Source organism: Bombus vosnesenskii, unplaced genomic scaffold (assembly GCF_011952255.1).
Source record: "Bombus vosnesenskii isolate JDL3184/JDL3185 unplaced genomic scaffold, Bvos_JDL3184-5_v1.1 scf7180000013417, whole genome shotgun sequence".
Classification (NCBI taxonomy): Eukaryota; Metazoa; Arthropoda; class Insecta; order Hymenoptera; family Apidae; genus Bombus; species Bombus vosnesenskii.
In genome coordinates, this window is record NW_022883036.1 from 120,414 (window position 1) to 146,876 (window position 26,463).

Sequence of the window (26,463 nt, forward strand, 5' to 3'; positions counted from 1 at the left end):
CGTGTGCTGCTATAACTTACGTCGATCACTTGACGTTGAGTATCAAACAAACTCGAATAGCGTTTCGCCGTTTTCGATTGGAGCGGAATAAAAATGGTCTTCTCGTGCGGTCGGTAAAGGCAACGTTTAATCGGATACTTAATGATTTCGGTACACTGTGAGTGAACAAACGCGCGGGAAAAAAATGATGTTCGATGAAGTCTCGTTGATCCCTTGCTCGTTTTTGACCGAAATGAATAATGTGTACCCGACTTTCTCCCGTGGAATTTCAATTTCAAGAGAGAGAGAGCTCCTCGTCCACGATTAATGAGAGTATCGTAGGAAGAAAATGCAGGCGTTCCTTTCACGCGAGATGGTGAATTTTCTGGTGGAGCTTAATCGCCGGTCATCATCTCCATGAATTCTGCAACACAAAAATTAATAAGATTAGCTTTCGCGCTACGATGTAGTCGAACGATGTGTGTGGTGATTAAAAAATTCCATTTTGATCCACTTGCTATTAAAATCTGTTTTCCTTCGCTGTAGAGATTGACGATGATATACACTTCGGTCATAAATACTTCGATGCGATTCTACTCTTCATATTTTATAGTATGAGGGCAATGGGAATAACTAAAAGATAAAAAATACTAACTACGTTCAATTTGAACGGAACGTCGGCAGAATTGCTTTGCGGTAACATTAAAAATTAAAGAACGTTCTTTTTCTTTTAAAATTGACGGATGCCTTTCCATTACGTATTTCTTTCGGTATAATCGAAGAAATTAATTACGCAGCAGAGATAATCAAGAACGTTGGTTCGATGAAAGGGAGAGAGATCATGTTCAGCTGATACCTCTTTACAAATCTTATTTTCGGTAAGGGTTCGTATGGTCGACTGACGCGGGATAAGCCGAAATATTATTGCGAGGTAGTCCTTTTCATTTCGTCACAGCGCCAAGAAAATGCTTCTCCTGGAAAGCAAGTAGGTCGTATCCTTGATCCTTTATACGGCCTCCTCGCAGTTTTTTGAAAGAAGCTTTGGAACGTTGGTATTAAGACGTTCAAGGTTTAATCAAGCCCTCGTGCAAGCCATCGTAACGAGCTCCATAGATAGGAGAAGCTAGTCGAAAAGTTCGCGTTGCCAATATCGTAACCATTTTTTCGAATCGCACTGGCAGATTTTTTTTGTAAAAAAAAAAAAAGTATCACGTGTAATTAAAACATTCTATGGCTAACAATTTTACAAATTTGGTAATCACTTCCCCGTATTAAATCTCCTAATGGTGCTATTATTTTGAAATCGTTGCTGCAATAGTAATTCCCTCAACTTCGACAGAATTTTGATAGAAAAATTGTCTAAACCAACAGGATAGTTCTTATCTAACTTTTTTAAGTTGTTCGATTGTACGAAACAAGTAGCGGTAGCAAAGTTTTGACTCGCGATGTAACGTTTCTTGTGTCAAGGGGCACGCGAACGACGGAATAGGATAATTTGAGGAAACGTGATACTCACCGTCAAAGTCAACTGTGCCAGAGCCGTCGGTATCTATTTCAGCGATCATGCCGTCCATTTGATCAGGTGTTATCTGATCATCCAGAGCTGCGAGGATCTCCCTGAGAGAGCTCGTTGGAATGTAACCGTTACCCTCCTTGTCGTAAAGCCTGAAAGCCTCTTTTAACTCCTTCTGCAGGGCCTCGTCGTCCTCCTCTTGGAAGTGGCAGGCCACACGATAGAAGGAGTCGAAATCTAATTTTCCGCTGCCTGAAAGCCCAACCCAGGCCACGATTAAAAAAAAAAATCCATCTCCAGATACTGTTCTCTCCTTCGAGGCAATTCATCGACAGTGTAAACAAGCTTCTCTCAGCCTCCTTTCCGATTCCGTTCCGCGGTCGCTTTTTCATCGATGGAAAAATATCCGAGACGATATACTTGGTAGTCTTCCAAACGCTTGCCGGGAATAAATTTCAAATTTATATCGGTCATCGAAATATAATTCTCATCGATCGACTAAGTTTGTGGGCGTGGATTTAGAGAAAAAAGAGCGGCGGTCTCTTTTGTTATGGGGGTGGACGGGAGTTCGAGCAACTTTCATTTCATAGAACTTTCATGCAACCTTCCGCAACGTTCGAGCTGCATGCGGTGATCGTTGGTTGCCTTCGTCCGAGTTTTATGACAAAGTATCAGCTATTGAAAAAATACGTAGAAGCTAGAATGAAAGTTGATATTCGATGAATCACTGCCAACAGAGAACATCGTTTAATTACGAGACGTTGATTTTGATCAAATTTCGCAAATTCATAAATTCTTTTAACTTTCATCTACGAGAAGTGGCTATGGGAAAGTAGCTTTCGAGACTCCAGGTTGTAAACATATCTTTTGGAATATCTGAAAACCTACCAACGAATAAAAAGTCACAACTCTCAATGGATAAAACGAATCTCTATCTAAATTTGATTCCCTTCGTCGATTTGACACTGAAATTTGTATAATTGCCAGTTTAATTATGAATAGCATCCGACATCCGAAAGCACTAAATTTCTATCCCTTAGAAACAATAATTATTCCACGTGTACCATAAATCATTCGGTCGAAGCCCTTAACATCCCTTAGCATAAACAGAGTATTTGGAGTCGACATCGACGTACAATCGTACAGAGCGAACGATATCTGCATAATAATGCGTGCTGATAAAGCTAGGATAAAGGATGCGATGTCAGCCACGAGCATTGTCTCGATTTCCGAGGCAATTCGACGAGCTTAAAGTAATTCCTTTCGGGCGACTTGGTGTCACAGATCGACGTTACGGTTGAGTATACTTCGTTCGAACATTGTAGAGGCAAACACGGTGGCTGGAATAGTTCGATCGCGGCTTTCTTCGGCAACTTTTGCCTGTATCGTGGCGGCAACCGGGAGGGAACTGGCCAAATTCTATTTGCACGAGATACAATTAACCTAAGTCCTCGTGCAACGATTCAATTTGCAAATATTTTTTTTTTCATTGCTTGTTGCAGGAGTTTGCTCGTTGGCAATTGAGACTACCGATAAGCTTTTAAACAGCATATCGTGATTTTGAGTAAAAACTTACATCTGTTGATGAAAGACATGCAACTTTGCTCATTACAATTTTTGAGCAACACCTTGGACACTTTGCCACGTTGAAGACATACTTAGCGTACTAATATCACTCGGAGGTTAATTTTTATAGATACAACAAAATGAACGAGTTTTTAAATAGTTTACTCTTCTTGCAATCCAACGGTATAAATTCTTTACGATCTAATGTTCCCACCAATAATCCGTAGAGCTTTTAACAATTTCCTAACAACTTCTCAGCTCTACTTTGTTGTTCTATAAGCGTCTTACTACTTTCCAGCGAGAGTGTAATTCGTTTCCATAATGCCAGACCAAAAGGCTGGCCACTACTTTTAAGTTAGTCGGCTCTTTGAATCTTCTCTCGGATATGCACGCGTGGATAAGAATTCTTTGAGGGACGCACTGTCTGATTTGTTCCGGCGGTGACTCGATATATACGCGAATAGCGAAATACGAAAAAGTAGGCTGTAGGAGGAAGCTCCGCCTCGACCCAATTCTTTTTTGCTGTAAAAAGGAGCCTACGACGAGACTTGGCGGAAGATATCTCCGTAGAAATCCTGAAAGGGATCATTCTTCCTTTTGAAAAACTAGTCAAAAGAAATCTTAACGTAGATATCAACGTATGATATCCGCCGTTTGAATAAGCCTGCTGATAAAAGAGGAAATTATCGCCAGGTAGTCTCTTTCGATTATTTCGCTCTAGTACGAGTCCATAACGTCAAGCAATCGCCCAGAAACGACGGCACAGAAATAGGGGCTGGGGTATAGGCAGTGCCATTAAAATGGATTAGGAAAACTTAAACGCTGCGTGAAACAAATACCGAAACCGCCGAGCCCTGGGAAAAGTTTCCACGCGTTCGCGTCACTTAGCTTTCGTTACCTACACACGTGTTTCGCCGTTTTCTCAGCCATTATATCATGAATTATTTGGCCCCGTTCGGTCGAACGAAGGCATCGATCCGCGGAGTACCAATGTCGTTCCAAAAATTGCTATGAAGCTCGCGAAAAATGCAATAGAATCGGAACTTCTGCTGCGTCCCAAATGCCCGTTACGTAAAAATTCGTAAAATCGCGATATATATATATAAGTACCTTCTTCGTCTTCTTGTTTGAGTAGCACCTCGAGCTCGTGATCGTCGAAAGTGTGCCCTAGGGTGTTGAGGATTGTTCTTACTTTTTCCTTCTCGATCCGACCAGACTTCGTTGAATCGAACATGGAGAAGGCTCTCCTGAGCACTGTAAAATATAACGAATCACTGCTTCTGTATCGCTTATCGTTTACTTCGCCGTTATTTTGTTGGCGTACAGTAGCTGAAAGTATTCGTACGATTACCGTAGGAAATTAAGTGTACAAATTAATTAATATTCTCCGTTATTGATATAATGATAATTTATATACTTGTGTAATTTTAAATATATTTGTAGCAAATATCTTCTAGCTTTCAAACTCTGTTTGATCTGTAATCAGATCTTATTGCAGTGCTAATGAAATTTCACACGTAATATAATTCATCAGAGGTTTCTACGAATGTTCGTACCGTACGAACGTTACATCCGTGAGCTACTGTATGTTGAATGCAGGAGTGGAGAACAAAATTTCAGGCATCTTTCGCATCTCCTGAAAGATTCTGGACGCGTAATCGAAAGGCATCGATGCTTCTATTTACTTAGCTGTATTTATTTACACGGTATGCCAACGGCGTATATTAAAATAACGAGGCCAAGTAAATCAGCGGTTTATTTCGCGATACAGAGTTGGATTGCGCAATCGGAGCGCCACGTAGTACCGTGACGCGTTCCGAAACTCTGTGGATAGAACGAGGGAAAAAGCGTGGGCGGAAACGAGAAGACAGGAGGTGTAACATTTTTAAGAAATTCTCGCGTATGGACTACGGTGTTGTTCGGTCGTCGCCGCGATAAATCGATTCGATTTGGCAGAGGTTCGTAATCCGGTCTGGCCACGTTGAAGCGACAAATCTTAATGAACAACCGTACACTGGAAGGGGAAATGGTCCTTTGAAGTTCCGATGCCTCGCCAATGTAAAATACAGACCAGCTGCGACCTAAATCTTAAACATTCTCGACCTTCTTTCGACGAATAAACCATACTTGTTGACGCGTCTGGGATTTAACGAAATGCCGGCGCTGTATGCGCAGTGTCTATTTGTGCGAGCGGAATTCCGTTCCGCTTCATTTTCGCCAGTTACGGCCGAGAAGTTTCGCCTGCTCGGTTTTACTTACTTTTCAGCTGTTCGTCATCCTGAAACAAAGAAGAAATAACGTTTCGATACAATTTCACTGTTGACGATACACGAGAGAAGCACTTTTCGCTAACTGGATCCTATTCACTTCAGAAACGGCAGGCCGATCGAACGAATTTTGATAGAGTTTCTCGTTGGAGATTTAATTCTCTGTCTGTCAATTACTTCCGATATGGAAAATCGATCATAGAATCGCTGGCGTTGCGCCAAACTGCTCGATTTTCTGCCGTTTCGATACAGAATCCTCCAATCAATGCGTGCCCATGCAACAAACGTCACTAAGTTCCGCGATTTCGTTTCTCCCCCACTAAATTAACAAATTGACTAACCATCTTCGACGGTTTCAAGCAAACTGAACACGATGCGTGTGTCCCTTCGTTCTTCCACACTAATGGTTTATCCGCACTGGATATCTTTTATAAGCTCAGCTAGAACGCATGGTAGGGGAGGTGAAGAATTTCTCTCATCCCTTCCTGCGAACTATCGAAATTCACAGCTTCTCACAGCGCAGACAGACGACGCCAATTCTCACTGCTATAATGCTACCTACGATTCGCCGTGTAAACGGTTAAGTAACATGATTGAAATCACCGCTAATTTCAAGGCCGTCTATCATTCACCCTAAAGTGTTCGATCGTATGTCCATCATCTGCGCGTTCCTCTACGTCAAAATTTCTACGCGCGTCTACGAGGAAAAATATTTCATTCGTTCTGATCAAATGGAACTACTCGAGACTGCCTGAAATCAAAAACAGGGTTATCCGTGTTATTTGCGTTAAAGCGTTCCCTGTAAAAAATTTACTACGTGCGATAGAATGTAGGATACGCGATATATAACGCAAGGAATATTATTTAAATCACAGTTATACGATTGTTTTCTATATGGTTGTGAAGGCCTGCCAAAAAGTTTGAGGGAAAAAGCAATAAAATTTTCGTAGACCGCGAACGTGTTGCGAGGAGGCGGCCGAGAACACAGCGGCAGCCAGTGCAAAGAAGTGGGGGTGCTGCTATTTCAAAACATTCCAGACTATGATACTACTGCTTTCCATTCAACCACCACATCGTCCAACGCAATATATCGCCGATTCTTTTTACTGGTTACTAAGAAATTTAATATCCTCGAGACCTCGTGAATTCATGGAATTATTCTTCGAAAGAATTATCCGATACTGGCGCCTTATGCGATCGAACGAAATTGGGCAGTAAACGAAATTGTATCCGACCTACGTTGTGCTATCGACCGGAAGATGATTAAAATTCCTCTCGTTAAAATTCATGGTACAATTCATTCAGCGGCCAATGATATTTATTATCGTTCTTCGTCGACGTATAACAGCCTGTAGTAAAGATTGCGTAACAGTGTAACCTGACGCATCGTATCGTAGAGAAGAACTTTATTATTTCACGTCGAGTATGGTAAACGGTAGCAAAGTGCAGTTCTTACTGCGTTTTTTCGGTCTGCCCTCGCCAGTGATATAGTGCTTTTCGTAAGAACGCGGTAGACGGCAAACGCTATAATTATCTTGTCAGTCCCACCCACGCAGGGCATGCCATCTCTCCACTGAATTATTATTTGAATAAACTGGCGATATTTTTAGAATGTCCAATACCAATTGAGAGTCGCTCTATATTTATACCTGAGCCTACCTTACCGAGTAATTGGGCGAACGGTCGACGAACTTGCGTTAAGCCTTTCATTTCGTTAAGTGGTCCCTATGGATCGTTCACATTCTTCGATCTATTAAAAAATATCTGAATTCTTCGGCGAATCTTCTACATTTATTTTTATTTCAGCTTTGGTTTTTCAACCTTTCGTTCTGAATGATCGTGTAGCCCAGATTTTTTTCGGCTTCCTTTTAACGTGACCAAGGTTCTTCCTCTTGGCCTCGATGGGGCATTACGCGTAGCTCGATCGGCAGTTTGTATCAACTAACTCGATTTATTTTCTGCTGGCGGACATCCGCGCCATCGGAATCCGACTTGGTTCCAGAGATTCGAATCTGTTCGATTGTTCGTCACAGGAACGAAGGGGTAGTTTGCAGGCTCCTATCGTCCGTTTATTCCGCGATAACGACGATATTCGATTTACAGATTCGATCCGTTTTCGATCTATCGCTCTTGCAATGTCTCCCCGAAGGTTTTTCGAACGAGATTGTACCATCGACGATCATTTCTGTCTGTGTACGTATTTATCAATCGTTGCTGGCTCGATTATTACGCCGGCGATCTTTATTAGAGGGCGTAAAACAGGAACAAAAGGAATGAATTCCTATCGAGATGTTGCGATCAAACGGATAAACGGAAACGCGTCAGCTAATTAATTCCCAGTGGAAAAGCGGGCAAGAAACTAAAGGCAAGACTCGTTGGCGCCGATGATCGAAATCTCGGAAAGTGCCATGGATCGTTCTATTGCGTGTCATTAGCAGAAATCCGAGAACAATGGCATGGGATGTACCTCGACCTCGAAACGTTGACTCGACGCTTAGTCGAATTCTTTGTCGGTAATTAAGGATATTGTTCATCCTGAGACTTTAGATTTTTATCTCGGCGGGAAAAAACGAATTTTTATTCGGATCAGAGAGAATTGCAGACTCCTCGATTATTCCAGAGCTCGTTTCTCGTTAGCCGTCGCCCGTATTTTCCACCTCTGTGCCACAACTATCCCTGTCCGAACGTATTGGAAAACCTTTTTTCGATTAAATCATTTCACCGAAAGACTGAGAGACAGATTTGTTCGCAGATTAAACGACTAATTGTAAAATGTGGACAAAAGGTTGCAATAATTACGAATCACGGTTTGCTCAATCTGTGATACGAAAGACGCTCCATATAGTTCGACTTTGATGTATATGCAAGTTGCATCGATTGCATCTCGCGAGAAGTTCTGTCTCGAAAAGAGATTTTTCAGTGAACGCATACAAATTCAGACTGATCGGGCAGTCCGCATATTTTTGTATAAACAGATCGGAAAGGTAGATAGAGAGGTGAAGGGCATCAGAGATAACTTTGTGAACGGGACAAAAGAGATTCGTGAACAGCGATGGCCCAGTTTCGCTTTTGGCTATAACAGCGAACTGTGTGCTCGATAAACAACCGTTATTTTGCAATTCCTAATGTTCATTTTGTCCGCGTCCTGGCGGAGCTCGTAAATTCACGAAGTGTTTCCCCGCGAGTAAACGCAATTGCCAACGACCGTCTTCGAGACTGTCCCTCGAGCCGATGCTCTACAGAATTTTGATCCTTCTAATTATATCACCTGTTTCAGCAAGAGAATATTCACCACAGAATATTCTCGCGATTGCTCTCGTTGCAGTCCAGTTGAAGGTCGATGCGGGAGTTGTTCACACGTCCGAGTAATTAAACCCGGAGGAGGAATTATATAAGCACGTAATAACATTCGTTTAAAAGTCGCGGAGCAAAGCGAGAAAAAAAGAAGAAGATGAATTTCAGCGTGACCTCGCTTCCCGATAATTTAATTCCCGTTCGGTACGACTGAGCGGAACAATTCGAACGATGCTGCGCTTTGATTACCCTCGAAATTCCAGCGATTCTTTTAAGTGGGAAGAAAAGCGCGGTACACGTCCAATAGAAGTATCTTTGTTATCGATAGTCAAGAGATCTAACAGTGGTGTTTTATTTCCGATAATAGGCTCGCAACAAACCAGCAGATGGAGTAGGCCATGTGAATCAAAAGGGCTCGACAGGTCAAAAAGCGCCATTGACAGCCGGGCAGAAGGTGGCGCCTGGTGCGAAAGTTGCAGCGAAACCAGCTCAGAAACCCTCTGCTCAAAAGGGACAGGTTAAGGTTACGCCGAAAGCAGCTTCCGTGAAGACTGGCAAGAATAAAAAGAAGGGCCAGAGGCAGCAGTACGACCTTATCGTTACCATAAATCTGGTGAGTAAGAATAATTTCTCTCCGGAGCGTTTAGTTGCAAGCGTCAGCTGCAGTAGAAACGGGTAGTCGTAGTCGGACGCCCCGCGTTTTACTCTAATACCGACTAGACAGCGTGCAGTAGAAACGGACTGTCGTCTACTAGACGCGTCTGATCTAGACCTTCCTCCTCCATTAGATGGTAGCACAGGTCGTAGAAGAAAAACGTGTCGAAAAAGCTGTATTTCTATCACGCTATCGTATCTTGTATGTGGATCTTCTTTTATTTATAAGCAGATAGAATTGAGAAATAGGTGGTCATTTAACATCCGCGCGTGTCGCAAGCAAAGGTTAATTCATTGACGCAAGAGATACGATCGAATAGAACGCGGAACGAGTTTTCCATTATCTAAATTGCCTTCGTGTATCGTTATTTTCAAACGCGGGGCGCCAGTGTTTGTATCAATACGGAACGTCCGTAAAAATAACCATTGCGGCTGCATTTTAAGAGATTCACACGTGCGACAAAGCAGGTCAGGGTGTCCGTGATTTTTCGTCGCGACGCCCCAGAAATAGTATCAGACACTTTCACCTTCTCCCTCGAGAAACTATACTTTCGTGGAGAAAGACAAATGCCATATTAACGAAATATCGATTACGTTTGTGGATAATAGGCAGGCATTATTTTGAGTTCAAGAAACTTGATTCTCATTGGCAAACGGAACACTGTAACAGTCCGATTATGCAAGACCAACATCGTCCAAAGTTAGATCCTGCAAAATATTTGCCGCCATCTCTGTAATTGCAGTCGATGTCCGTTTAAATCATTGTTGATTCAGTAGACTAGGCGTGCCTTACTATTGGCAACCAGCGTTACTAGAGTCCTTTTAGTCGAGCAATCGCGAACAGGTGTAAAGCGAGTCGCGCGTAAAGGTACTCGCCTCCGCGACTACGAACGAGCATACATCCTTCCACATTTTCGACAATCGTGTTTTCGGGAACGCGCATCGTTTGGCAGACTGTGCCACCAACGCGAGCAACTTGCCATTAACGAAACAGGACGAAGGAGAAAAAAGGATGGACTGCGAAGTAAACAAGGAAAGAACTGCCAACCAATGGTCGGAGTCCACTGACAAGTTAAAAACAGCCGAAGGTTGTCGAAAAGCTCGCACTCTGCCCTAACTCGAATAATACGACCGTAGATAATAACGAGTATCAGTTTTGTGGTTCGTTCGAGCTGACACGAATGGCCAGCTTGAGGTCTTTGACTCTACTCCACTCGTTTGTCATTCGGAATATGATTTATCACGGATGCGTATTGAAAAGTTGACTGCGGAGAGAATTAAGTTCGCGTAGGACTGCACGTGACATGTCGTTCGGGAGGGGAGAATCAGAATGAATTCGAGACGAGACGAAGGACCCGGCGGCACCAACAAGCGGTGACGTTACCGCTCGCTAGTCCATAAATATTATTTGTGTTCGGTCCTGTAGTCGCACTAGTTCGATTGACGCGTGGCAGCCTCTTCGCAGCGAGGGACGGAAATTTATTCGTGCGACGAGAAAAAGCTTGGGCGAGGCTTTGTTTCTGCGCTTCTTATTTTAAAAGGCACCAGTGAAATTAAAGAGTTTCTTCAGAGAATCTGAAAAAACGAAACATCGTTCACGGAACACGTCCATTGTCGGGGACAAATGTAAATTTAAAAAGTGCCTTGTACAGAGCCAGCTGTAATCGTGTTAATCGGTAAAATTAGTACACGTGATCGTCCTCGATATGGCAGACGCGGAAGAAAAGTACACAACCGCCTATGGAAAACTGCGAAGATTGACGAGTACTATAGATGGTCAGATTCGACAAATAAGCGTGAGTAACGATTGCATTCGAACTATTCTTTGAGCCCTGCGATCCTGTAATTTATTACGCTTCGATCTTGCTTTCATTTTAATGAGAGGAAAGAACTATTAGTATTCTAAGAAAATCTTTAACACGGAATTGGAACGGGTAGTAATACATATTAATAACGAAGCTCTCAGAAATCAAAGATCCGCTCCACTTCTTGCAAATTTCTCAACTTCATCGCTCAAGTACGCAATTAATGTTCAGGAAAGGAATAACTTATTATCTTAATATCACATTTTCTTCGAGCTTGATAGACATTATAAATGTTGAAAAGAATGAAACAGGGTTAAAAAATTATTCTGATCGATCGTATACTTGAATTTACTTTTGATACGTTCAATGTGCTTTTGATACGTCGCAACTATAGCATTCGACACGCATTATCTTTGCCGGTATTAAATCGCATCTGTCGAACTGTTATCTATTAGCCGCGTGTTAGAGTCGGCGGCGCAGAATTCAAAGGAGTCGGGTAAATATATAAATGCAGGCACGTTCACTCGTAAAATCCAGCTGACTTTTCACGAGTTTATGCGAACCGCTCTCGGAACTGTTGAAAAAGGACGTGACCCAGTTGAATACCGACTCTATTTGCTTCGAAAGAGCTTCGAAGCATCGAAGCAAGAGCTTTCGGCTAAGACGGGTCCATTCGACAGATTCTCCTGTCCCACAGTGCTTACGATTACCGAGGATATCCACGAACGTAATCCGTGAAAGTCATTTCGAAGTGACATCGCTGAACGTTTCCAGAATATCGAATAGACAACCTGTTCATTCTGGAATTCTCAATTAATGCGAAACCATATGTCGCGAAACAGAACGAGCAGCTGATCTTACTTTGTCTGGCAAAACTGTATGGGATATTTCGAATATAACGGTTTATTTCGGTGAAAATTGCAACATCGTCGATTCGACTGTAGTTGTAAATCACTCGGTAGCTAACTTACAACCGAGCTTAACTGACCCATACTGCTTATAGCGTGCTTCATTAGCGTTCGGTTCGTGGAAACCATTTCTAAGACGACCGTAGCAACCGCAAGCGTCGGGGGATTTCTGCTTCGAGCGCATCGTAAAGCGATTATATTCAGCACGTAGCAATCGCGTCGAACATTTTCATCTGCTTAAGTACTCGCGTTATTTCTCAAATGAGACTGCGGTCGATCTTTCTTGTTGAGATACATAGTCCAGATGCAATCCCTTAGGGATGGGGTTAAGGAGAAACAAACGAAGCATGCACAGATTCGAGAAATTGTTATAAAAGTCAAAGTGACACGGAAGACGATCATCTAATTGTTTTCAATAATGTATACTCGTTTTACACTTTTTTTTGCAATTGCTCTCTTTTTAATTTGTAATCGTTTATAATCGTAAACGTGAATCAATAGAATAATTCATTCTTATATATTTAATATATTTTGATAAATGTAATTCTAATTGTAAGTCGTTTAGAATCGAGTAAAGTACGATGCGAAGGAAATGATTTAAAGGATACACGCAAACAAAGAAATATTTCTCTCGACTATTCTGTTCAGCGAACCCGTTAGTCTCTGTCAAGTTGTATTTGGGGCATAAACGGCCTTACATTGGCAAAGTCACTTATACTAGAATGAACGTGCGGATGCTGATAGCGGTTCGCAGAATTGCTGCTAAGTCAATGTCCCTCTAATCGAGTTAACGGCATATGTTCCTTAATCTGCTGTCTATTAATGCTGATTTAACAATGTCGGAGCACAGTCGTCTGTAGAAGGCGGATAAGCCAGCAGCATGGTATTACTGCAGATCAGGCCATTAGTTAGGACAGGATTGTTAATTGTGCGAATTATACCTACCCCTATCAATGTTTACTTGATCGAACATTCGCTTAAAAGCAACGTAACCACTTGAACTATAGTCGCTGTATAAGAACCGAAAATTGTTGGCTGGCTTTATAGCTATGAGATACTTTCATTAGAGGAAAGCGACTAAATGTGGGGTAATCTTTCTAATATGGAATAGTGCACTTAACATGGAATGGGGCTATCTTTTTAAATCTGACAGATGAATATCTTTCAAGCGGCTATAAGCGACTATGTCACTCATTCGTTTTAGTACGGCACACGTTGTGTTTCATAAGTCGATCTTACGTTGATGTGGTAGGATCGTTTTATCTTGTTTCTGTTCGAAATCTTTCAACGGTATACGCTTTGTGTAAATTTGACGTGTTTTTTCGCATTTGTTACTATTTTATCATACTTATTTGTGTCTTTTGTTGTTGCTGATATATTTACTTGCGCGTGATAATTGACGAGTGAAATATTTATGAGCCGAACATCGTGTTTGTAAGATTCCAAATATATTATAGATACCCAGTAGTAATCTAATTATGGAATATTTCATATTTAGATCACTTCTTTCTTATAGGTTATTTTATTTATAAGATACTAGGACACATAAGATAGTCCTTCTAGAATAAGGAGAAATCAGCAAGAAAGGAGACTATGGACGAAAAAAATAGCCATGAAAGTGGTTTGAGACAAGAAAAACAGCAAACCACTTTCAAGTCACGAGAACCACCTTATTTCGACTTTGTGAGAAAAGACAGCCATTTTTTAACGTAATTCCTTCAAAATGTGATTTTATCACCAAAAAAAAAAAAAAAAAACAAGATAAAAAGGATAGAACTACTTTTTGATGACATTCGAAATATAAAATTTCTAGTATTATATTTGACGCGGCCTATTGATAATTGCGTTACGTACGATGATTCTTAGAATGTGAAATTTCCTGTATTCTATTCGACAATTCTCGATTGATACTTTTAAACAGTTGATTGACATTTTGACGAATCAAATGGCATTCTATAATCCGATCTCATTACGCACTACGATTCGAGAAAAAATTAATAAGCCAATACGGCAATTACCGCGGAGGAAGCTATGCCGCCGTTAATTTGATTAAATTAATGATACTTCGACTGAAATTGGTATGATTCTGCAAACAGGAGTACAACATGCGATGGCGGCAGCCACCAGTACATATTAAGTTTTGATGGGACATTACGCTGAAGTTTAAACCGTGTTAATCATTCAATTAACATCAAACATAAACGCCACCGGATCGTAAACTACTTTGACGATCCTCTAATTTAACTTACCCCGTGTCTTTTTTTCCTTTTCAGTCTGAATATGGACTCACGGAGGATCAAGTGGCCGGTAAGTGGATCTTCGATATCAACTTTACCATTCACGCTTTCCTTATCGCGTAGTAAAATGATTTTAACGCTTCGTACCTCTGAATACCAAAAGTGAAAGCGAGAGATATTCTCGTTCGTTTAATATCGTGCTTCGAAAACTTTCCAACCGAGAATTCAAGTGTCTGTGAACGTACCGTACGTTAACGAGTAGAACGGAGTTTTTCACACGCATAATGCGTTTCCCCGGCACTCGACGTTTCACAAATTAGAGAAGCTGTTGATGATTTCCGTTCCAGGGAACGTGAAAAATTACTCGCTTGTATACAAAAGCGTGGTTTAATCTTGCCTCGGAGTGACGCGGCTATTAAATTAATCTGTGCCGAAGTATTTTACGTCTATGATGTCGTTCGTAATTCTCGAAAATGCCCACATTTTCCTCATTTTCGCAAATTAATAACTGAAAGCACTGCTACCTTCTTGTAGAATCAGAATGTAGTTTAGTTTATCTGTATATAGTAGGAGTGCGTACATTCGCGTGTCACGACTGAATTAAATCTGCTCTTGTTCGTTTCGTATGTTCCAATTACTATTGACAATATGTTTCCGCACCTCCAATATTTCAAGGGGTCCAAATTTCGTCCCCGGGCCTAATTTAGTCCTTTCATCAATCTTATTTTTTACTATTATTTGTATTAGCTTTTATAAAAGAATTATTACGGATCCTCGTTATTAAGTGTTCGACGTAATTATACAAATTCCCTCGGATTAAGAAATCGACTTGCTTTTGGATAAATGTCAAGGAAGGTTTTAGCGGAACGAAATTTGTATCTAATCCTAGTGTCATATACACGTGTACGGAGTCTTTTAAAGCGATTTTGAAATCGCGTTAAACGAAGACGATGTAGCAATTTCTTTAATCGCGTATTCACAGTAATTCGAAAGTGTGCAAATAGTTATGAGCGGTAGACTGTATAAAGCCACGGGAAGAGGTCGTCTAATTTGTGAAAGTAGCCTTACGTAAGTACATATCCTGTCACTCGAGCTGGTACGTGTTGCATAAAAGATCGTATTTTGGTCTCACGTGACTGCGATCATTGGCCTTGTGGTTGATTCCTCGGCGACGAGGAGCTTTTAGAATTTTTTGCGATGGCACGCGAGCGAGATATCGTTGATTGCGGCGCCTGGGAAACGACTGAAAGAGAAATTGCCCACTCGTTTATGCACATTAATGTATCGTCTGGTGTTTACGTGGTGATAAACGCAAGGTGAATGCAGACCGATCTATGCGGCAAACGATAAGATCAAACGGCGACGTCTAGAAACTCTTATTTGCCGGCTGCATACACGTTCTCGCCTACTTCAGCTATAATCTGCCGGACTTTTATGAATCGTGATACGTATTTGTTTCCTCGCGTGATTTATCGTGCAGCTAACGGAGCAATCGCTCGCTCTATAATTAAACGGCGAACACGACGTTTACCAACTCCATTTTCCCAAACTGGATTCCATCGGTATGTCGGACGACGATCGTGATTTTTCTCGTGGTCCATTTTTATATCGGGTGTCTCGCTAGTCACGATACAACCGACAAGAAGACTATTTTACCCGAACAGATAGATTCGGAGACGTGGAATAAAATTTGTTCGTGGAAAGTTTGGTCTTCGAAGAAATCTAACTAATTAATTTCGACGTAAAGAAATAAAAAGAGCACGAGCTAAAGAGAACCACAGAGCTGTTTTTTGATCGGTGACGAGGATGTGCATTAACATCCACGAGATTCGAGGACACTCTTTTAAATCCGCTTGTTGTTTGACAAACATTCAGCGAAAAAAGAAGAAATAACACGAGAAACACGGTCGCTCGTGTTTAGCTTCGCGATACGCTTGCTTTCATTTCGACGTCCTTCGAGTTTCCTGATTTTCCAACTTCCGCTAGAAAAATGTGGAAGTTCGATATGCCGTTGTCATCTGCAGATAGAAAGGCTGTGTATCGAGCCAGAGGCAAACACTCTCTTGATGAATGAATGCGAGAAAGGAAAGGGACAGTAAATAGACGAAATGGGTCGGATAAAAGGTAAACGCGCAACAATGGCGATGGAAGCATTGTCTCGCGTAGATGCGCTGATGAATCAAACAAGACTACTTTAACGAACGCATAGACTCGTAAACTATTCACGACCCTCTTGTCGCGCGTACATTTTTACCACACGGTGCCCGGTCCGGACGTTGTGAAAATTTATAACATCTCCGACGAGTCCGCCGTGGCTGGCCACTTGCCCGAAGCTCGCGCGATCTCAGCTAGCTTTGCACGACTTGTAACGCGTGACCGAACATACACACGTACATACACATACAGACCGCTGTTGATTAATAGACATCTAAATCCACGATTTCTCAACAATACGACGACAGGGAAAAGCATTTGTTGTATATCGTTTTATTGCCAAATTTCCGCCAAAGTTTTTCGTCCGTCGTTATTTACGGCTCGGTTGGACGACCCCTGGAATTTCTACAGAAATCGTCGCATCGAAAACGCAGGAAAAGAGAGAGAGAGGCAGGGAGAGAGAAATTATTTTCGTGCTTGAAAACTGAATTCCAGATGCATTCCAATCTCGAAAGTGCCGTAGGAAAACGAGACTAAAAGCATGTATAACGTTCGATTCAATCAAACGGAATCTGTTAAAGAGAAATGCAACGCGTCGAAGATGACACTTGATCTCTCGGTTGCGCTGACAGTTTTAATATTAAGAAGGGAAAACGATCGAGATCAGATCGTTTGATAGACGATGATCGATCAATTTTCATCAACGACGAATTAACGCGCGATTTATTACTTCAGAATTCAAGGAAGCGTTCATGCTCTTTGACAAGGACGAAGATGGCACTATCACTATGGCGGAACTTGGCGTGGTTATGCGATCTTTGGGACAGAGGCCGTCTGGTAAGTGAATCGTTACGTTATTTGAAGAATGGAAATATTCGGTACAATATCAACCACGTGCCATCCACGTGTATCAAGGTAGACACGATCTGGCTAGAAGCCACGAACTGACGAAAAGCTATCCACTCGCGGCCGAAATATATAACGGTAATCTAAACCGCCAACCCAACCGCTGTATTGTCTATTAGCTAGTAACGCAAAAAGATGCTTCATGAAATTCTATACAGTCAATTCAATAACTGTTTTGTTTTGACATTATGAGCAGCGAAATACAAAGTGTGAGCAACATGTGTCACTTCACAGTTTCTTTCATTTGTATCGTTTCAAGTTTTCTATCACAGTGGGGTACAGCACGTGTATTACAACCTCTAGTTTTATATAAAACATAACATAAAATATGGTATGCAATTTTCTAGTTAAAATATATCTTGTCAATGATAAAATACTTTTTCGTGATGGTACATGTTTCGATATATGTTAAAAAGAACAAAACTCTAGGGACAATTAATTCTAATATATCCCACTATCATCGCAATATATCTTATAAAATAGCACTTAGCTCTCGATGACCGTTTAATATTAGGAATAGTAACGTGGTTTTTAAACGCTTGTCAATTGCACGAGTGCGAAGCTGGCACGAAGAGTTTGAAGCGTAACGCAAACTTCTCGAAAGCGGTTCTTGCTAAATTAATATCCCGGGCGACAGTTTGAAGGTTTTCTAAAGACGACGAGAGTTAAATGGTAGAATTCCCGAAAACTAGGCTGTGACAAGAGCTTAGGGAAAATTACCTTTCGGCCGATCCTAAGTCAGAAACTGTAACGATTAGGCGCACGTGCAGACGCGAGTAATTAACTACACGTCGAGTTCTTCTGTCTCTGCTCCTCGCCGGATCTACAAGGGAAATTAAATGTCTTCCACGAGACGACGATGAATGCATTACACGCAGGAATTAGAAAGAGGACATGGAGAAAATCGCATGTCGCGTTTAAGCGACAATTAAAGAGCTTAGAACACGAATGATCTATGTCTATGTTTGTCTCTTTTTAAGAAAACAAAAGGTTACTCTGGAATTGCTCAACTTTTCTAACAAACCGTTCTTCGTCATATTGCGTAACTGCTATAAGTTATAATTATATTACAGAAGAATTGTATCTAAATCGTGAAATGCTGAAACCTTAATAAAACTAGTTCTCGTAGAATCACTTGATTTTTATTCGATGATAAGCTTGGACATAGATTACTTTTCATAATATGCTTATTCCATCATGCTGAGAATATCAGCAATTATTTTAAATTTTTCAACGAGATAACTTCTTGGTATCAAAAGAACGTTCACGAAACTTTATATTTGACCGATTTCTGATTTTATAGAAACAGAATTACGAGATATGGTGAACGAAGTGGATCAAGATGGCAATGGTACCATCGAGTTCAACGAGTTCCTGCAGATGATGTCAAAAAAGATGAAGGGTGCCGATGGAGAAGACGAATTACGCGAGGCATTCAGGTATTTCAAAGTTCTAGAAGGTTGAAAATACTCTTGTAGGCCTATGTGAATATTAAGAGTGAAACTTGTGTGTCTCAGAGTATTCGACAAAAACAACGACGGCCTGATCTCATCGAAGGAGTTGCGACACGTAATGACGAATCTTGGAGAAAAATTATCGGAGGAAGAAGTGGATGATATGATCAAAGAAGCGGATTTGGATGGCGACGGAATGGTGAACTATGAAGGTAATTTATTCTCCTTCGATATTAACAAGCTATTCATACTCGTTTTCTATCGTATCTAGCTAAATCTACTTAGCAAATATTTAATCAAAGACAAGTCTGCCATTTATCTAACGTAGTACGTGTATGCATGTATAGCCTATTATATCCAGAAAATATAATTCGATGACCACAAACTATATTCGTAATATATCGCATGACTCATCATAAAATCATCGACTTTTCAAATGAATTCAATTTTATCGTCTACGAAATCGTCTCGCTCGCAAAGACACGATGTGTTCACAGAATTTGTGACAATCCTGACGTCGAAGAATTAGTTCGATGGCCATGGATCGGACAAGAAGCTATCCAGCTGCCGGAAGTCTTCGTCGAAGAATAGAATCAAATCCCCGAAATCGTAACAAGATGGTCATCCTCTCGAACTCCGCCATCGGAGACGTCGATGAAAAGTCGTGAAACTAACAATGTGGGAAAGTAGCTGAAAACTCTTCGAAGCTCATAAAATATAAAATACCGATGTATCTTTGATTCGACAAGGAAGACGAGCAAGCCCGGGTTCAATCGATTCACGTGGCTCGTAGCTCTTTTCCCGCATGAGAGTAAGTCATATCGGAAGACTGATGAAAACTGTGTCTCGAGCGATGGAGTAATGAGCGATGTTTGACGATGGTGGAAAGTTTGTAAGAAAGGTGGAGAGAGTGTGAGTAAAGGAAACAGTAATGTGACTTCCGCAGTTGCACACGCATACACGCATACACACCTCGCTCCTTCGAATTAATTTTACAAGTATAAGTTAGCGAAATGACATTATACGTGAAAACGAGTGAGGTGCTCGCTCCCGAAACAATCAACTGAGCTTCGTTTAGCGTTTACCTACCTACTATCTATACTCTCTATTAATGCTATACAACGTCGTTATTGATATTGTTATTAATCAATCGATCCTTCTCCATCCTTCGCCGATCTCATTTACACGATACTACTGGCATGACGATCTCGTTCAACAGCGAATCGCTATCGATGGCCTAAAAATTGTACCGTAGAATCGCACGCAATGTTGATGCGATACGTGGCATCGAAAAGTACAAACGGTATTAGACCGAAGTCGTCTTGTTCGTTACATCAAAAGAAGTTACGCTGTTGGGACATATTTGCTACATGTTGCTAACTTGATATTTGAGGGGTGCATCGGTCGAGACAATTTTAACGTAACGCATTCGATCGATATGGACGTGTGCCGGGATTGGAATGTAGCGAAGTTTTTGAATACCGAAGAATACCACAGTGAAACGATCGAGTAACTCGTCATTCCTCTTCACTTCTGTCGTTCGATCGGTATTGTTCCTCCAATTTTTGTAGGTTCGCTTGTAAACGAGACGAATCCTCCCGGCTCGTTGTCGAGTCGGATTTTAAACATTAATTGTCATAAACATTCTGGCCGCGGGACTCGACGCGAGATAGCTCTATAACGATCTGTCTTCAAATTTAGATGAGTGTCGTTGGCAAGTAGATTAGTTTTAACGATGATATACTCTCGATGGCAGAATTTTTAGACGCATGTTATGGCGACATGCCAAAACAGTCGCTGGAAAGCAAGAATCAAAGCAACAGTAGCGGATTTTCCTTAAATGTAAAATACCAATCGTAGGGATTCCTCGATCCTTAATTTTGTCGAAGAAACTTTTGTACCAAATCTTTCTCATTTTCCTTTTTCTCTCGTTTCTTCTTTCCTTTTTCATTTTTTTTTTTTTTTTTTTTTTTAAGCTCGAACAAAGAGCTGAGAATCTCGTGAGTGTACCGCTCTTGTTGTTAGTCCCGAATTCTAGATTTTCACCCATGTCGGCTCTCCTATACCAAACACCGTCCGCCTGAAACCTCGACATTCTCACCCACCCACAGGCCAACTGTACTACGTCGTGCACCTTTAGATCCTCAAGATAGGACAGCCACAGCCGTAGATCGCGATACAGGATAGTTAATTAGCGCATAGAGGAAGTACACCTAATAAATGATGCATTATACACATACCTATTATATATACCTATACATGGTGTTACTACCGGAAATACTTGAAGTAACGTTATTATGGATATTCATATATATATTTAGTATATACTTATACATACATACGTACGTACATATATTATATATACATATACACGTTAGCGACGTACGTCGGTGGTATACTGGCATTGATATTTTTATGGTTTTAAAAAAAATACAACAACAAGAACAAATATTAGTGTCAGAAAGAGCGACAGAACGAAAGAGAGCGAAAATGTGAGCGTGAGTGAGCGAGAAATAGGAGTGAAAGAGAGCGAGAGAAAGAAATATCGGTTGGTCGGTCGAAGCGCGGAAAAATGAAGCGCGTGTACATAAACGAAACATTGAAACGGAAGATACGGATAAACGGGATAAAATAAATAAGAGGAGCTCTTATAAGCGTGTTATTACAAAAGGTGATTCGTTTTATCCTTAATGAGTGTCGAAGGATGGTATGCGAATATTACTATTGTTATCGTTGGTAATCGTTGGTCACACGAAGCGGTGATTTCACAAACGTACACACAACATACACATAGAGATAGACAATAAATTCTGTTCTTTAATTAAGTAACACGCATATAGTTACATTGCGTTGTTCGGCTCGACCGCTGGGTAGGTAAGCTACAGATCTGCGAACACCGTATAACGCGATTAGAATTTGGGAAAGGTTATTTTCAGAGAACTCGATGTGCTTACCTAATTATGCGATCGTCCTTTTTGGCTGCCTCATGCCGTTGCCTTACGGTGAAAAGATTAATATTTGCCATAAAAAAGGGAAATTTTCATAAAACGTTGCAGCTTCTTAACATTTCGATTAAGTTTCATCAAGTTTAATCATTCAAATTAAGTTTCATCATTTTTGTCTAATATTTTTCCCCTTTTCGGCTCTTTCATCTTTCCTTATTGCCGATGAAAGTTAAGCTCCTCTGGGTTGAATACGTTCGATCTACGTTTTCAACCGTCTGACATTGGCGTGATGCAAAGCTACGCACAACGTAATTGAAAAAGCCGCGGACTATGCAAACTGCAAAAAGGAGGATATAAGGAAACTATAACATGCAAACATAAAACAAGACGCTTCGACAGTTACAACATAAAAAGAGCTCTATAAGTCGACAAAAAATAGTAATGTATAACGTCCCGAAGACAATATCTTTAACGATTTTATTAAAGGAAGCTATTCGAGATTTACCTCGAGAGAAGGCCTACGTTTTGCCACGTGTGTCCGAGACGATAGATTGTAGAAAGATTGTCAAAGAAAAAGAGAGAGAGAGAGAGAGAGAGGGTGAGAGCGAGGATGAAATGATAGAGAAACGAGAAGTTTTATGATGCAGGAGTTACGAGAAAGGTGCTGTTTAGTTTAAACATTGTCGATCTTTTTCCTTTACAATTATTATGCTTTCATCCTACTTGAATCAGTGCACTTTCTGTTACATCTATTTTGCAAACACTCAAATCCTTTCCCTTTTAACTTCTCTACATACTTCGTTGATTATACACTTATTTCACGGACTATATGATATTTTTGTTGAAAGATTGCGACGAATGGATCGGTTCATTTGGATTTATGAGATGCACGAAATTTCACTGCACCCCATGAGTTATTATTTCGACTTTCCGTCTTAGAGGAAAATTATCTATAAGAATATCAACAAATGCTGAACACAAGTACAAGGAATCGTCAATATCTGTATATATCACTCCCAAAAATCGTAGCCGAATCAGAGACCTTGAGATCGCTGGGTCGATCGCCACATTGGTTCGAGCATGGAATAAAAGAGAAACTTGCAATTCTCCATTGGGAGTGTTTTCATTTTGCAAGGCGACACTAAACGCACACTTGTCACGCGCGCTGTAATAGGTACCTCTTTCATTAATACAGATCACTCACGGTCTCACTAGGTCTCTGATTGCCTGCACGGTTCTTTTACTTGCGAACTTATCTCGCCATAAATCTCTGTGGCAATAAATATCCTACTTTCCCCCTCCCGGAAGATGCATTAACTCCGCTTTGCAAATCGCACTATGCAAGAAATCCTTTTGATTAAACCTCCGAGTACAGAGCTGTTTCTGATATGCCTTTAACCCTTAAAAGCTATTATTATTAAAGAAAAATTTCACCCTTGTAGATCTTTTTTTATTTTAAGAATCAATAAATTCAACGATACAAATTAGTAAATCGATAATTTTTGATTACTCGATGTTAGACGAAAAAAGGGAAAAGATTATTGTTCATAACGATTATAAATAACATTGCGAGATACAGAAACTAGCATAGTCATTAAATTTGATCAATGATAGCTTTTAAGCGTTAAAATATTTGTTTCACGCGGGAGTGGCGACAAGTATTATAACGACAGACAGCCCAACCCTATCATGATTATCGAAAAGTATTTTTATAGAATACTCTTCGAGCCAGATATTTACATCGCGTTATATTCTATTCTATATATTATATTACATTAACATCAATGTATACGTGCGTGTACAAATTGTATATCATATTATATCATCCTACTCTGCTGGCAGATTTCATTGTAGTTATTATGCGTCCGAATGACGAGCCGGCAACGTTTGTATTCGTCGCGAGACGGCAATTATGCGTTAAATTGATTATATATAAATCGTCCTTAAGAGGAATATGCAAGTCTTCCTTCATTTTAATCTGCACTATTCGAAGTTGGAGGATGTTCGTAGGATTTAGTTGTACGGCGTACCTGCTGATTGCGTTGTGTCCTCTGAGGGTGTGTGTTACTTCTACCCGAAATTATTTCCGGATAAAATCGCTCAACGACGATATTCTGTGTGTTTTTTGAACACCCGATAAGTCGAAATATTGATTCGCCTAATCGTGGTCGTGTAAATCTGTAGATCAGAGCCGCGACACGTTAGAGAAATACTCGAAGACTAATCTAACTGAATAAGCCGTGTTTTGTTTTACGATGAACGTTTCGAAAATTCTAAGAATAATTGTAAAAGTTCCACTTCATTTTATACTTGACAAATTTTTTTAGGAAATTATAAAAAATTTATCTTTGCTTGTTTTATTCGTATCGATCCTATGGTACTAATAGAATTTGAGAATGGCGTGGCAACACGAGATGTTCGAAATAGATACGCTTGTGTGTTATAATTTATATTGTGAACATGTGTCTATATTTTAAACGAGTAGTTGCGTTTACGTCGGAAGTAGACTGCGAGCGAACCGTAACATTTTCATAGAGGTTTGATACAGCCGAAGTTAAAATTGTTATAGTCGAGAGTTGCATAGGATCCCTTTGTTTCAGAAAGATCGAGAGAATCTCAAAGATCCAGATTCTATGGATTAATTTCATCTGTCCTCTACCTAAAATCCTATGCATTTCTTCGAGTCCTTCGCTTTGGTTGATTCCAGTTGTTCTAAAGTTTGCTAAAGTTTCTCAAAAAGTTTGTTCAATACTCGCAGTACATTATAAACAATGTCCGTAATCGAACTTAAGGAACGCGTGCTTGTGGCTTTTTACGAACAATGTGAAACCGGAGCCACATGAAGAATGATCAAGGACCGCGTAAAAGAACAGGGGAAACGAAAACTAGTTGATATCAAACGAGTTGAATGATGCAAAGGTAATCAAATAAATATATGTACATTGCTAGATACGAAAAAAAGAAACCTCATTAACTTAGGTGTATAATAATTGTAATCGTTAAATAAGTGTAACTATGTTGTACTAGTCATGAGACCGTCTCGTATCTTGATAAGCAACAGTAAGTCGTTGTACTCGACGAGGCGGTTTCTCGGATCGGTTGTTTGTTAGTGTAATTAAATATATACATTTTTCATCCATTGGCTGACGTAAAAGTACCCGCGCTTCGCAATGAGATCGAGAAAGATTATGAAGAATGATTTAAATAAAAAAAAAAAGACAAGTGAACCGATTGCGTGCATTACTCGCAAAAAATTATAAAAATCGAAGCATTTAGATACCGATTGCATCGTTGAAGCCCGGAAGATTCACGATTCGTTGATTAGAGAATTTCTTGATCGAGAAGATTTGGAATTGCATGATCGTGCAACGCTTTTCCTAGGTTCGGAGTTCGTTACGTGCCATCGTTTAAAGGGTACATAAAAAACGGTCAGGAGCAAATGACATTAATCAAAGTGTCAGAGATAATGACAGAGACTTCCAAATGATACTCAATCATCGCATCGCGAATCCTTTGATTTGCCAACATTATGTTTGCATACGAAATAGGCGCAAAGCCTTACCATCTATACGCGTTAATTCCGAGGCATCTAAGGAATTTTTTACAACAGCAAAAAAGATAGATTTTTACATCTATTTTATTCGATCTTCAGTTTACGAACCGTATCGATCAAAATTGAAATTTTCGAAAAGAAGAATCAAATTTTAAAACAATTTCCTTAGGTGTCCAGGTACTACACGCATTGTAATTCTTCCCTCGTACACTCGCTACTGCTATCGTATGTATTCTTCAGTTCGCCTAATATAAAGCGAGCTAACATAGTAGCATTGCAGCTAGGCAGTACAATATATCGTTGGAACTCCGACCCAAACACAATGACGGTCAAGAATAATTATTGTAATAAGAAAATGTCTTTCATTACTTTATTAAACGATCACGAGTACAAGTCGTGCTAGTTAAACGAATATACGTGTGTATATCCAATATAGAAGCAAGTTAAAGGGAGAGCCATTCGATAGGTCTTTGGTTCTTCGTGGGGTGCAAATAACTTTAGAGGATAGAGGATACGGCGTGGAAATGCGTTAAGATGTAATAAGAATGAAAATTATCTTTGAGATGTATCAAAAAAAAAAGAAAAAAAATAGCGTAAAAACTAAGTCAAGCGAGGTTACACCGGAGATATCGCACTGTGAATGAGAATATTTATATTTTTACTTAGAAAAATGTTATAATAACGTTTGTAATGTCTAATTCCCATCCGATAAGGAATGTTCATAACGTTATTTTTCTAGAGTAAATATCTGAATGCTTATTATTATGTTATGACGAAACGTGCTCTCAAGCGAGATCTATTATTATACAGTGCATTATTCGTTCATTGTAAATATTGCGTTTGCTTCGATTACTTCATTATCTTTACAATGTCTCTATAAGCAGCAGGATATATATATATATATATATATATATATATATATATATATTACACTTATAACAATTACTATTGTTCTCTAAATCTCGTCGCGAGTGCTCACAAGGAATGTGCACGTACAATACAACTAATGTATTTCTCGTGGTGTTCATTACAATATTACTGCTGTAAATATTATTTACGTTTAAGTTGAAGGAATGAGTGAGTACCTCTATACGACTAATAGATAGGTGGCTATTATTTATCGCTAAAGTTACGAGAACATTATATTTCCTTGATCTTTTTAAAGTGTCATTGTCAGTGATTAATTTCGAGCTCATATTAAAAAAGTTCTACTATGAAGATTCTTTGA

General features: G+C 40.1%; 2 protein-coding genes across 8 annotated transcripts in view; one reads left to right on the plus strand and one right to left on the minus strand.

Annotated features, from left to right (window-relative positions):
• LOC117237963 (neo-calmodulin-like) overlaps positions 1 to 25,815 on the plus strand; it is an 84,115-nt gene extending 58,300 nt beyond the window's left edge. For 6 of the 7 annotated variants that reach the window (XM_033502426.1, XM_033502430.1, XM_033502428.1 and 3 more), the window contains 6 exons: positions 8,987 to 9,232; positions 14,260 to 14,293; positions 17,113 to 17,214; positions 18,587 to 18,722; positions 18,801 to 18,949; positions 19,235 to 25,815. In XM_033502426.1, the coding sequence (XP_033358317.1) occupies positions 8,987 to 9,232; positions 14,260 to 14,293; positions 17,113 to 17,214; positions 18,587 to 18,722; positions 18,801 to 18,949; positions 19,235 to 19,266 (699 nt within the window). In that variant the 3' untranslated portion in view covers positions 19,267 to 25,815. Of the gene's footprint in view, positions 1 to 8,986; positions 9,233 to 10,528; positions 11,070 to 14,259; positions 14,294 to 17,112; positions 17,215 to 18,586; positions 18,723 to 18,800; positions 18,950 to 19,234 lie in introns of those variants that run through there. The other variant, XM_033502432.1, reaches the window with a different exon arrangement.
• Positions 106 to 5,803, minus strand: LOC117237964 (troponin C-like). The gene is made up of 5 exons (XM_033502433.1): positions 5,667 to 5,803; positions 5,318 to 5,336; positions 4,169 to 4,312; positions 1,496 to 1,744; positions 106 to 403 (listed from the first exon to the last, which is right to left on the minus strand). Exons 1-5 carry the CDS (start codon positions 5,667 to 5,669, stop codon positions 375 to 377), a joined length of 444 nt encoding a protein of 147 aa, XP_033358324.1. The 5' UTR covers positions 5,670 to 5,803; the 3' UTR covers positions 106 to 374.
• Positions 25,816 to 26,463: the final 648 nt, after the last annotated feature.

Coding starts and splice junctions, on each gene's coding strand:
- LOC117237964 (XM_033502433.1), bottom strand. Junction 1,745..4,168: donor CAAACAAGAAGACGAAGAAG/GTACTTATATAT, acceptor TTGGGCTTTCAG/GCAGCGGAAAATTAGATTTC. Junction 404..1,495: donor TGGCACAGTTGACTTTGACG/GTGAGTATCACG, acceptor TTTGTGTTGCAG/AATTCATGGAGATGATGACC.